This window comes from Drosophila mauritiana, chromosome 3L, assembly GCF_004382145.1.
Source record: "Drosophila mauritiana strain mau12 chromosome 3L, ASM438214v1, whole genome shotgun sequence".
NCBI lineage: Eukaryota > Metazoa > Arthropoda > Insecta > Diptera > Drosophilidae > Drosophila > Drosophila mauritiana.
In genome coordinates this window covers 18,038,166-18,052,720 of record NC_046669.1, presented here as the reverse complement: position 1 = coordinate 18,052,720, position 14,555 = coordinate 18,038,166, and the positions used below count along the sequence as shown (strand labels likewise).

Below are 14,555 nucleotides of genomic sequence, written 5' to 3'. Positions count from 1 at the left end.
TTATTTCCTTGGCATGGAAATCCAACGAGAAAGTACAAGAGGGTCGATTTCGCTATGCCAGAAGCAGTTCATCATAAACCTATTGGATGAATATGGCATGCAAAATTGTCGTCCCGTAGCTACGCCGCTAGACCCTGGTTATAAGATGGGTTGTAGAAATGAGAATTGTGTCAAGGTAAATATAACACAATTTCAATCATTAATCGGTTCCCTTATGTATTTAGCAGTCTTGAGCCGACCAGACATTTTGCATACAGTGAGCAAACTGTCGCAAAGAAATACTGATCCACACAGTGAAGACGAGACTGCAGCGAAACATGTTTTGAGATACCTTTCAGCCACGGTTGATCTCAAAATCACATACAGCAAGTCCGGCGAACAGGTAAAGGGCTTCGCCGACGCAGATTGGGCAAACGACCTATCAGATCGAAAATCATACAGTGGGTATGCATTCTTCCTTGGAGGCAGTGCGTTTTCATGGACTTCAGCTAAGCAGAGCGTCGTCGCCATGAGCAGCACAGAAGCAGAGTACGTTGCTTTATCCACGGCTGCAAAAGAAGCGGTGTATCTTCGCCGTTTGCTTTTAGAGATTGGATGGTCATTAGATGGACCAATAACCATATGTGGCGACAACATAAGTTCTCATCATATTGCGAAGAATCCAGTACACCATAAACGCACTAAGCACATAGATATTAAGTATCATTTTGTTCGTGAAAAAGTAGAATGTAATGAAATAATTCTTGAATATGTACCCACTGATAAAAATGTTGCAGATGTACTAACGAAAGGCTTGTGTAAGCAAAAGCAACAGATTTTTGCTAAGTTGCTTGGATTAAATTAATTTTCGTTTTACATCACATATATATAGCTTAAGAGGAAGTGTTGAAATTACGTTATAATTTAAATAAGCTTTATATGTTTTGATCTGGCAACGCTCAATTATAGCTTAAGAAGTCATTGTGAAATTACTATTGCTCAGTTTCAATTAAACCGTCAACTACACCACTACGTTCTTGTGTTTATTTGTTCGGTCGGTCTAGAAGCACATAACGGTTGTCCTGATCGTACGGTAAACAACTAACACTTTCCTTATCTGTTCCTATATTTTCCTAATCCTATTAGGTTTGTGGAAGTGAGCTAACATTCTCCTAGGATTTCACCATCTGATTTTTAGCAAGAGTATAAAAATTGAATGCTTATTGAGGAGAGGCAACGGTCTAACCGTACAAAAGGACGAGACGTCGCATAAAAAATTCATTCATAAAGTGGGTTTATCTTTTTCATTTATATCCATTGCATGTCCACCCCCTCATGGGGCGGAAAAAGGGATTTTCCACCATCTATCGCTCATGAAATTTAAGTTGATGTTTCTCGGCCCTCGCTGCTCTGACATTTTTTTCGGATTTGAAGACAACTTTTAGCGTCCTCAAGGCTGTCTTTTAATATTTGCCGGGATTTTTTCGTCGTCGCTGTTTGAGCTTTTTGTGTGTGATTTTTATGCTTCGCCTTTTTTGGCTCCTACCAAACGGTTTTTGGTGGAATTTTACTTGACGCCTTGTTTAAGCTTATTTTTCCTTACATAATTGAATTAAGGAATATTTTGGACTTTCCTATTTACAGCTTTTGATCTCTCCAAGTAAGGGAAACTTAGATTTCTGCTTATTAATATTTATTGGCATTGTCATAATTAATTTGAAATAAAATTCAAAATTAAATTTAATTATGCAGTCTTTTATACTTATCGAACTGAAATTGAACTTTAGCATTTTTTCAGTAAAGATGTTTCCCTGAAATTGAAGGACCCCAATTTAAGCCAGACAAATTCTGCTCAAATTATTTGCTAATTTTTCGCGCACGACATGTGGCATTATTACAAATTGCGATAGGAGGCTGACCAAAAAAACGCACCCAATCTGCTGACTATTTTGCACGCTTTTGGCCATGTTTCGGCTCAAAGCGGCCAAATCTGGGCCAAATAGCTGGGGCCACAGTGAAGTTGGCCCTCTTTCACTTTGCAATTAAAACGCGACACACCAATGGAAAAACAATGTTCGCGGCTACGATATATATGGGTGCAGATATAAACATATATACATGGATTTGGTTTGGATACATGAGCGTGGATATAGTAGTGTCGGAAACAGGCCGCAAGCATTTTCATTTGCATTCGGAATGGATTGCCGGACATGGAATAAAACCGTTTCCCAAAAAAAAAAGTGAATGCAAGTGGTCCAGAAACAGAGAACCGGTACAAAAACCATAAAAATTAATAACAGAAGTTGCCAGCCTCAGTGGGAACAATTAGATGGCGCCAACTGGAAAATGCCTAAAGTGGCTCAGGGGGAAAAAAAAGGAGTTTTTCAGTTTCATAAGGACTATTTTTATGTGGCAACTTTACTGGCGCATTACCTTTTTATTTATTTAATTCCAAAGGGAAGATATTATACAGATTATTTCCATATTAAAAGGTGCAGCTGTGCTTTAAAACTAACACATTTAACTAAATATATATTTTGTTTTATATTTCCTAAAATATTTCTTTGATTATATTCCATTTTTTTTCTCGAAGCCAATTTGTGTTTAAGCTTAATCAGAAAATCAACAGAAAAGATTTTATGCGTATACCAACTTCTTGCGGCCAAAAGAAATATTCTTGTCGGCAACTTTTTGCACACATTGGCAAGAAGTCAGAATTTATGCATGTCAAGGCCAAATTATGATAATGTGCCACCCCACACCCGAGTGCGATTATATTCCCAGAAAGGAACATATTGAAATTCTCAGACAAACCAATTGTCAAATTAGTTGTTCTTGTATTTCGCTGTCTGCCAAAGTAAAATTTATGTCCTATTGAACAAGGAGAACAACGAGAGACTGATAAGCATATATAAGTTAAAAAAAAATTGAAGGCAAGGAATTCGTGCAAATAAATTGCGTAGGTTTTTCTGCCCAGGGGCAAGTGTTTTAATTGCGCATACGCCATGTGGGCTTGCCCTGAACCTAAATCATTTTGAGTGTGTGTGTGCGTCGGCTGGGAGAGGGGTTGGTCTTGAGGGAGGGGTGTTGTGGGCGCCATTATCCGAAAGTGTCAAAGGCTGTGGCGGCGATAAAACCGTTTTCCCAGCAATTTATTTATGTCGATTTCCATTTCCATTTTGTTTTATTTCATTTTGCCCTTTATTTACTCAGCTAGCCGGCCTCGCCCTCGAAATGCGATTTGGACACGCACCATTTGCAGGACCCTATACGGACCCCCTAGGACCCCCTTCTCAGGACCCACGACCGTATGGATTCGGAGACGTTCCGGTTGGACTTCAGTTCGGCCCATAAATTAAACACAATTAAATTGGTTAAGGCGACTTTGGACGCGATAAACGTCAACGATCTGGTAGGGAAATATTTGTTATGGCTGCTCTTGCCTCCAACCCCAATATATTTCAACATTTTGAGGCGACTCGAACGTGTTGTAAAGGGATGCCGCATCGAACATCTGCGTTCGACCATGTTGTGTTTTGTTTGCGCGTTGTTTCTTATTCCACGAAAAAAGGAACAGCTTTTCCAGTGAGAGACACTGGAAGGCCCAACGGGAGAATCGCGAGAGCGAGTGCCAAATATTCGGAGTAAGAGCGCAACAGGATACTGCTAGTCAGCTGTTAAATATTTTGCACAGGAGTGCTGTTATCAAAAGTGCTGTAAGGTTCACAACACAAGGATAACAACTGTCGATAAGGGGTATTTCAAGAGTTGATTTTGATTGATGTGCAATAGAGTTGAGTTAAATTTCTAAATTGAAATGGATGGGCTTAAGAGTAAGACCACCAGCATGTAGTAAAGACATTTGCTTCTGGGTTTTAGCTTTAGAATGTAAGAATTAAATAATGTAATGAACAGATTTAAAGCAATTATTATTTTAGTGTATTAAGCTAATTTTTCAACTTAGTTAATTATATACATCATTTTAAAGTATTATTTAAAATTAATAGGTGCTGTTTGACTTCAGACTTCGTTCTTTTAAGTAGGTCTTTGCTCTTTCTTGCATTAATTTATAAAGTTGTTTGCAGTTTAAATGAATTTATTTTCAAAAGTATCCATGTTTGTCTGGCAGCCGTGAAATGTTTGACAGTCTGTCTTGGTGTTGAAAAGGGTTCGTATAGGGATAAGGCAGCTGGTCCCTTCCAGGAGTATGAGCTTATGGGATTCAGGATAGACAAAACAAATCTGACAGCTTGAATCAGCAACTGGTTACCTGTGAGGGGCATTGGGCTTAAACTTTTAATTAGTTAGTTTAACAAGCAGCGTAACTTGTAAGAGACTCGTTGGCGAATTAATTAATAGATAATGGACCACATATTGTAGCTAAAAAGGGGTTTGCCCTTGGGTATATAAAATATGTGGGCAAACTAAACTATTAAGTGTTAGAAAATCAATTTTTACTCAAGGTCAAGCTTTGTTTTAAAACAATCAGCTTATTGCCAACCCAAGCATTCGCAAACAAGTGCTTATTTTTAAATTGCGATTCGCCGCCGACGTCAATTAGTGACGCAGATGGCAAGAAATTCCATAATTTCATCCTTACTGGTCGCATCACCTGATTTAGAAACATTTCCTTGGAACAAAAACTTTATTTAAGGCGTGTTAGCTCACCAAATGTTGTAATAATAATACCACACAAAAGGCCGGCAGCAATTTTCCATTCCTTTGAGGGGATTCATCGCAATTAGAAGCCGAGGATAACCAGGACACTTGTGCGGCTCGTCCACACCTCTCCGCATAATCCTCCTCCACTCATTATGGTCTCACCTGGGACCTTCGCAGTGGTAAAGGAACACGTGTCTGGCCCCGTCTGTGCTATAATTACGCACAGAGAGTCCTGTTTTGCTCTGGTTTTCCATCTGTGTGCATAACAGTTTATGCAAAACTCTCAATGACGTAGACGATTCTACGTCTGTGTCAAGTGCCATCGCCCACTGTCATTCTCAGAAAACTGATGAACAAAGCATGCTAATATTTGCTTCGAATCAATTAAATTGGTCGGTCAATGTTATAATTTATAATAGACATTTGTTTAGCTTACAAATTGCAGTCATCTTTTAAGATTTCATCTATTAAAGGATTAAGTTGTGTACGTCTTCATTATGCAATGCATATAAAATAAATTACAACATACCCATATAGTGCAATATTCCATAATAATAAAGATTAATTACAGATTAAACGGCTATAAAGCTGAAATGGGATCACGATAAGATTTCAACACGTTATAAGAGTAGGCAATAAAAATGATTTAAATGTAAGTAATTTTCATCAACTGATTGCATTTACATAAATCCAATTTGTTGCAGAATTTTAAACATTATATAGTCGTAAGATAATGAGTATCCTGGATTCGTTTAAAAATATGGAAGATGTATAATTTATTTCTTCCTAGGGGAGTGATTTTGTCTTTTGGCTATAAAATTGTAAAATTAATTCAAATTTTTGAAAGCTTAAATATTAAACATAATATGTCAATAATTAATTATAAAATTTTACTTACTAAATACTTAAAGGAAATCGGAAATATTTGGTTCTTAAACCGATCGAGATTATAGGATATATACTAGCAGCAATCAGAGGAGAATCTGAGGTTATTTAAATGGCAACAGATTCGAAAAGTCTTGCTTATTACTCCTACAAGATGAGGCGGTCGGCAATAGATATTAGTAATTTGTAAATAATTTTATGACATACAATGCTCGTTGAGAAGTAAAGACAACGCAGAATGTATAAATATTTAAAGCGAACAAATGGCATCAGGGATGCAATTGTCACAATCGCCAATCGAGTCAGATTAAGTGAATGAAATGAAATGCGCTGTCAAAAGAAACAGAAATTCAGGTTCCCCCCGCCCCCCCTGGAATCCGATTTAATTGTTCAGCCCCTCGATCGAACTTTCACAATTTTTTGCAGTCGCAATTCGACAGTCAAAGGCAGGGAAAAGTTGATTTTATATGACAGGACCAATTGTTCGGGTTGGTTTTTTCCATATTGTGGGGCCATCATTTATTTGATTACGCTTGGCCAAGTCAAGTTGTCATCTCCGTTTATTTATGTAGGGATATTTTTTATGTTGCCGGACGGGCTTGTTGAATGCTGAAATGGAATACATTATTTAAAAAGGACTCGTATAACGGTATAAATATTCAGCCTCAAACAAATTGAATGTGGCGACGCACTGAAGAGGAATCGCACATCAATGGCGCACTGTCAATGAAATTTAAGAGATCGCAATACCCAACCATCTCTACCCATCTAGCACCATTTTCGTGCGAAATTAAATTTGCCCTGTGCTGCAAAAACTTGTAATGTCCTTGGCCAATTTTCGACGCTGCATAGCTAATGGGGCAACAGCAGCTGCAGTGTGCTGCCTGCCTTCCTAACCGAACAAAAGGGCAATATGACGGGAAGTTGGGTGGGGATTTCGCACAGCAACTGAAAGAACCCTCCGTCTACCAACTTGTGCATTGTGCCGAGATCCAGGCCATAAAGTTGAGCCTAACCAGGCCGAAACTAATCGCGTTTGCGGCACGGCAGACTTGACTGACTGCTAAATTAATTTATAATAAGCACACCTTGGTGCCTGATTAAATCTCACCCCACAAGTCAACTGGAGAGCTTCCATTGTACACAGAATTAACTGTCGGTTGTGGTTGGTTTTCAGTGAACGAGATACTGAAGGGAATAACTACCAAATTTTTAACATCCAGACAGCTTTATTTCTCATTAATAATGTTTTGTTATAACTCTGATAACGAGTTTCCAACTATTTGTAATGAAATAAGATATAAGCTCTACTATACCATAAAGTTTTATAAAAATAAAAGCAAACAGGCAAACCGTTAATTGATATTTTGATTTATTTTATTAATGTTTTCCTTATAGATCTTAAAGGATGCGCTCCAATCCACGCTCACGGATCACGACTTCACGGACATTTCCCCCACCAAACCGGCGACCACCGAATTCGCCTTCGCGGAACCTGCGTCCACGAAATCCGCGTCCACCGAATTTGCGTCTACCGAATCCACGACGACGGTTGCCCCTCCTGAACCTGCGGATCCGGATTATCCTGCGCCTGCGTCTGCGCCTGCGAGTCTTTTCTGTGGTAGTGGCTGCCGTAGAGGGGGCGGCAGTGGTGGCATCCGGTGTTGTTGGTGAGGTCGGCGATGTGGGAGAAGTGGGAGAGGTTGGAGAAGTTGGGGAAGTTGGAGATGTCGGAGAAGTTGGAGAAGTTGGTGAAGTCGGGGAAGTTGGAGAAGTCGGCGAAGTTGGAGATGTTGGGGATGTCGGCGATGCGGGATCATCGGCAGCATAGACAGCAGCGATTATGGCCACTAGCCCCAAGAAAAGGGTGAGTTTGGAACACATCTTGAGCTGTGTCTCTGGAACACTATACATCTTCCGAGTACACCCAGCTTTTTATAGGTCGAAATCGAAATGCTCTTGTCTTCGAGCCAACCAATCTGTGTTTGTTCTGACTCTTCTTGGGCTAAGACAGTTGGGTGGCGAGTAAATAAACGAATCGCTCTTTAGTGGAAGAGCTAATATTGTGTGGAAAGTTTAGCATATTGTTTAATTGGAACAATGAACGGTGTGATACACACTGTGATATACAGTGGAATTCCGGGTACCAAAGCCAACAGCTTTTGTTCAAATAACGCGCTTGCTATTGTTAGGCCACCTGTTTTCCTATTATTTACCTTTTCACAACTCCCAATTTTCAAGATGAAATTATTCTTTACCAAAAAAATTATGTAATATCTTACATATCATTAAATTATTATTTATTGGTATTGTAGTCAAAAGACAATAGGTGTTTAGATCAAATACTAAACGGGTACCAATCTTTTATATTTTTAAATATTCTAATTTTATTCAAAGCTTGCATTTAAAATGGCTCGTCAAGCTGGAAAATCTTTTAACGACATAACACCCTTGTCGTATAATTGTCAACTCACTCCTTAATGAATATATCCGCATTCACACACACACACACACACATTATGTATCCTTCAGCATACTCACAATTTGCCATGAGCTGGCAAAAATTTATCGCTTATGGCATCAACAACTGTTGCCCATATATAAATTTGTGTGTGCTATATTTATCAGACGACGCAGCATGACGCTCATTATTTTTCAGCCCACGCTCCGGAGGCTCCCGTTTTCCCCATATATTTGTATATGTAATCCCATCCAGTTTCCCCCGATACGAACCCATGGAAGCCCTTGGGCCAGGCAGCATTTCGGGCTGAAATATAATGAAAATGGGAGACTATACAAAAACATTTCGTGTTAAATATTTTACATGCAGATTGCTGAAAAACTTGCCCAACATCCTTTGTCTTGTTGCACGTGGAAACTGTGATTTCCTTCCCAGTCTGCGGAAAACGCTTGTATACTTTTCGCCTGGTTACACTTGAAAAGCAATATTCAAGCAATTGACTTTAGTTTAATTTGTATTAAACATTATTGTCATATGTTTACCGCATCGATATTAAGTTGGTTTTGATAACTTATTATGGATATAAATGTGTTATGTACAATGTTATTACCAACCGTTTCTAAAGATCTCATGGTTCGCTAGTAGACACTTTGAAAAACTGTGCAACTCAGTTCTTTTGAATTGCAGTGTGATTTTTATTCTAAAGGCCATCTGGCCGTGATTGCTGAAATTCAAATTGTCAACAGCTTTCAAGGGGCAGACTGTGCCTTTTTTTGGGTCGTGTGCTTTGAAGACAAGGCTCATGACTTGGCCAAAACGTAAGAATGGTGGGATATCGTGGGAGCCAAAAATTAGAGGCAGAAGTGGCAAAGTCATGCATGGATCAGCTGCTCCTTTTTTGGGCCTCCTTAGCAGCCTAAAGCTGTTTTTGCGTCTTGATTTCATGTCAAGACATTTACAAATTACGCCTGCCCCAAGGTTCACACTTGTTGGTCTGCCGCGGTTGCCGCAAGTCCCACTCTTACTCTTGGCCAAATCAATGGCTGCAGTTTTTCTTTTTGGCCAGAATGTCTGGCCCACTCGGAAGGTTCAAACAGTTCAAATGTCAGACCAGCAAATTGAGTGACAATGATGCGGTCGATGCCTTAACTGGAGGTTGTTTTTCTCTATTCACGTCCATTATTATTTTGGGTCAAAAGTGATTTTGGGTTTTATTTCATTTTACCTCCAGGAGCAAACCTATTTTTTGTTTCTATATTGATGTATAGCTTTCTATATGGTTTCGGGAAAATAAGTGCATAGCACTTTCTTGTAGGGCAGACTAACTAACTAGTGTAATTTGCCTTTTGAAAATATTTTTCCAGCAAAGGCCCTGTGAAGTCTTCTTGCCGGTGTAATTACGTACTAGAAAGTGGCCTTAGGAGCTCGTAATCTGCCAATTGCATGGTGAACATATTCAGGAGCTACATCAGCATCATAATGCCATCCCATCGACCCTACTTAGAGTGAGCCAACAATCGGGGCCAAGTGGCTGTGGCCCCGCCATTCAAATTGCAATTGAGGCGAGGCTCCTCCGCCCACGAACACATGATGGCAATTTGCTCGACATAACAAGGCGGGATTTCCCCAACATCAGTGGCTTTTCCAGGGAGTGAGGGGTAGGAATGGGAAGGGGGTAACTAGCCGCTTATTACCCCGTTCATTAATTTCCAGTGCAAATGTTTTGCTCGACTGGGCCGAAACGCCACCAAGCCATCATCATCATAGGCAGCATGAACACCGCCAGCCAAATTGGGTTAATTACCATTGTGTATGACATTTAGCCACTTTGTGCAGTGACCTCCACTGTACTTTTGTGTGCTGGGTGATGTATGTCATATAAAAATCGCACACCATCAGCTGAGCAATTTGCATAAGCTTTATCCACGCATCGTCGTCTGGAGCTGTAAAAACAAATGCCACGGCAAATTGGTAAATTTATAGCAAAGAGCTGCGCAAAAAAAGAAATGGCCAAGATGGCTAAGGGGGTAAACCAGTCGAGTTATGGCATTTTTATGAACTCAGCTTGGTCTCCTTCCCAGACGGAAAGCAATTACTCCAAGTTTGAGTCCTATTGGGGCTCAATGGTGAGACGAACTGGCTCATCTCTCATACGGGGGCTGATTCATGGCCGTAGTTTACATGTCTGCCTGTCTAACCCCTGACCCCCAAACCTTAACCCTCTAAGCCCATCACTAAGTGCCTGTCTATGATGTCTGCTCGCGTCTGCCAATATGTTTGTCTAAACAAAGAGATAAGATAACCGACAAGTTTATGTCCCGGATCAATGAGGCATTGGACAGGCGGAGAAATGCTCCATCAAGCCCACATTGTCTGGCAACATTTGATCAATTTAATAAGTAATGATGAGACAGATTCAGATTTTTATGCTACATTAAATACGCCGAAACAATGTTTAAATTGCCCACAAATTCTATCTAGTAGTTGTTCTATTTTAAGATTAAAATATATAACACAACCGATTTATTTTGATCTTGACTTTAAGCGGATAAAAAACCTGAGGAAAACAAAGAAAAAAATATGGTATTTCCGTTTATCTGTTTGATTAGCATTTCTCGTTGTACACCAGTGTAATTAAACAAAAAGAACCACTGCCTTTGTCTGCTTTAAACTGAAGATATTGATATTTGTCATGCAAACAAGGCAAGACCAATAAGCCATCTTCATAACACTTGCCAATAATTCACATTTGACAAACAAAGCTCTCCTATAAATACTCGTGCTTCTGACTTGACTGCCAGCAGAATGTGGTGAAGTGGCACACACATTTCTTCGCTCCAGGCACTCGACTCTAAATCTGTTTATGCACAACATTTTCCATTAAATTTAAAGCTTTTTCTATTTGCCGCTGGAGCAAAACATGCCGTGGGCCATCTCGAAAGCAGTGTTGACCTATATTGCTTTTCGTTTTATTTTATTCCACCGACCCTGGCTGCCAAGCTCCGTCAAGTTGCCCGATGTTTGTGCACTTTTGTGCACTTTTTGCCCAACAACCTTTGACTGATTTGCTTACATTTCTGATGCGAGGCGCAAAAAGCAGCAGATTCAAATCCCGTTATGCATGTCACAGAACAACTGTAGGAATGGCATACAATATTGTCCTGCGGCAGCAACAACCTACAATCCTACCATGGACCATAGACAATGCCGAATAGTACATATGGAGGAGCTTACATGCGATGGGTTTCGACTCCATTTCGAGCCAGAAGCCCCGAGGTCCCAACTCTGCGTTGTTGATTTAAACCAATGTCAGACTGTCGTTCGAATAGTCAAATCCCTTCATCTCACTGCCTTAAACTCCTTGGCTGGTTGGTTTTTCGCTCAGACGCGGGCACATGGCTGGTTTTATTTCAATATTTTCATGGATAAATGTTCGCCCTTGGGTTGGGAAAACTTCTGGGAAAATGCTGCCATTCTGCAAAGCGCGTCTATGCAGTTTGCTTCAAATATGATTTGTGTAATTTGCCCTGCACTCTACTTGTAGTAAATCAACTTTGTTTGACTCATTTACGGGCAATTTGGCAGTTCATTTGGACAGGTATGTTAAGCAAACACTTGGGATAAATTAATTGTGCAATAGAGATTTACTAGGCATATGCTTAGCACATCATGACTAGTAAATGTTTCCAGCTACAGCTTTAAACAGGGAACATCGACTAAAGTCTATCATAACCAAATCAATTTATTTTGGCAGCAACTTGAAGAATGTGTGACATGGCTCTATAAATAAGCAAACCTTAATATTATGCCTGTTGCTAAGACAATACATGGATGTATTGTGGAACCTTTTAGGTTCAGCCTACTCAACCTCCGCTTCATTTTCCAAGCCAGTGTCCCGAAAATACCTCGCTCATTAAGTATGCCTGCTTGACTGCCGGCAAGAAGTCGGGAAAACTGGGTGAAAACCCCAAAAGGAACCCCATTCTTGGCTGGTATCCACTTACCCAACTCTCATGCCTTATGCAGGCTCCTTTTTATCGTTTTAATTTTCCGTTCGGCCCATCATGAATTTATATAAAAGGCTGGGAACACCCCTAAAATCCCTCTGCCCTGATCTTTATTTGCTTAGCTTCCTCTTCTGATAACGTAATTTGCTGGCTCCTCTAAAAGCGGGCTTTGGCACAAATTGATTTGTGAGTAAGTTGATTTCGATTGATTTTAATCAATGAGCGCTTGCGAACTGCTATTGAAAATCAGTTTAGGAAACCTGCGAGTGGTCCCAGCTCCAGCACTTGGCAAATTATTTGATTATTGTGCAAGTCAATCCCGGACCAATCTTGGTAACCAATTCAAATTAAAGTTTGTCCCCCAATATCCGGTCAAAGGAGAAGACCAAATGGAGCGTATCATTTGAATGTTTTCATGGTGGGTTTCTTCGCCGAATTCCCTATTATTTCGAGTATCATCATTTTTAAGCTGAAAGTTGCACGTAGGCAGAAAAAAACGTACTATAATGTTCAGAATGATTCCCTTTCAACACCCAATTATATACTAAAATGAGTCTTTTATATATATTTAATATTAATATCATGTTGTAAAACTTTTAAACGAATTTAACGTTTTAAAATTAAAATTTAATGTTATAGAATCCTTCGTCAGTTGTTAAAGAAGTGTTTGCTATCATTGCAACACCTGTATAGGGAGTTTTTTTTATCAAGTATTTCATTTTTATCTGTAAGGGCATCAAGTCACCGCCTGAAACGTGGCTAATTTCCGCTGGCCGGAAAGCAAAATAAACAAAATCACCATAAAAAAGGGCATAACGGCAAAAATGGAATATAAATGGGAGGGGAAAGTCTGCTACGCAGCTACAAAAGGGAAGCCAGCTGAAAAGGGGCCATATTGGGGGCAAAAAACAGCCGAAATTGAAATGCAAAAAACAACGAAAACAAAGCGTTTAGATAACCGCAAAGAGCAACAATGATAGCAACAACAAAGACGGCGGTTGGGCGACAAAAATGGCGCACAAACCGGAAATAGACAAGTGAAATCCCCACTCCCCATTTCCCTTTTCCATTTTTGGGGCAGTAATGGCGGCTTAAATGCGGCATGTGTGTAGTTTCCACAAGGAAAGTTCATGGCATATAAAAATATATATGTTTTTATTTTACTTTATTTTATTTGATTTTATGCTGCTGCTCCTTTGCCATCTCCTCACAATTTATGCAAAAGCCAATGACCAAAAATATTTGTACACACTCGTATAAGTTTGTATAGTGCGACTCTGGGCTGTTACTTTGATTATTGTGCTGAGCTGGGATTTTTCTGGATGCCCTGCTTCCATTCAGGGTTCATGCATCTGTGGCAAATTTAATGCAAAGTGATACGTGAAGACGTTCTTCGACTTTCTCCTCGTTCACATTTGCGTAATTTGAATGACATTTTAGCGCAGGGAAAACAGACTGAACGGAAAAGGAAAAGCAACTTCAAGTAAGTTGGAGCATCGACATGGATTTGATTTGGACTCAAGTCAAAAACTTGCTTTTGTGCTTTTTTGTCTGAAATTTAAGAAAATTTAATGAAACAGACAGCAACTTAAATGCTAAATTTCGAATCAGCTTATTTACCTAATTTACTCATTATTACACTCTTAACACTAGTACATTTTGTTCATCGACATGCATCTAAACTGCAGGCAAGTCAATCACTTGTGCAATTGTTCAGCAAGCAAAGAAGCCAATTTATTGATTATTGAATGCAAAGTATGGAAAATTCAAAATCGACAGCAAGAAAACTTCATTAAAATGCACAACACTAACACGTGCCCCTAACGATTTCGATCCAAACGCGAGCAACTCATTGGACCATTTGGTAAAAGGTTGCCCAGCTCCATGATCGGAATATGGTAAATTAAGCATTTCATTAGCGCCACTTGGTCGGCGAATATGTATAATATATATAACCATCCCCATGGGCCCCACTTTCCCCTCTGTTGGCGAATGTTGGCCAGCATGTGTGAAATATCAGCAGCCAATTTATGACGCTTGCGTGGCGCTGACTTTGTTTACTAAATACCCTGGTTTACCCCCTTTCACCACCGAGGAGGATCAAATCAAATTAAATTTAATGGGTAAAGCGATGCCACAACAGCAGTCTCTTGGTCAGAGAGAAAAGGTTCGTTCAGCAATGTGTCTAAATCAAATTAACGTCGAGATGAGAAGCTGGATGGAATGGAGGTATCACAGGGCGGATTGTATGAATTCGCATAAATTCCTGTGATTCTTACGAGCTGTGTGACGGCGAGTGCTAGGCAAAATGTTCAGCATTTCGCTAACAAAAAGAATATAATCAAAAAAGCCAACGTCAGCGAATTTGTCAACATTCCAGATTGCAATTAACTAAATGGAAATTGTTGTTAAGAAACGCAGGAAAACTTATAGTATTTTAAGACAATCAAATGATGTATATAATTCTGCATGTTCTTTTAGAACATAAGATACATTCTTACTTTTTTCCGATATGTTCCGTTTCCAACAGAATAAACAAACTGCTTTGAACGTCTATTAAC

General features: G+C 39.6%; 1 protein-coding gene across 1 annotated transcript; it reads right to left on the bottom strand.

The window, feature by feature from the left end:
• Positions 1-6,881: 6,881 nt before the first annotated feature.
• Positions 6,882-7,417, bottom strand: LOC117141157 (DNA-directed RNA polymerase II subunit RPB1). The gene has a single exon (XM_033304496.1). It carries the CDS (start codon positions 7,408-7,410, stop codon positions 6,928-6,930), a length of 483 nt encoding a protein of 160 aa, XP_033160387.1. The 5' UTR covers positions 7,411-7,417; the 3' UTR covers positions 6,882-6,927.
• Positions 7,418-14,555: the final 7,138 nt, after the last annotated feature.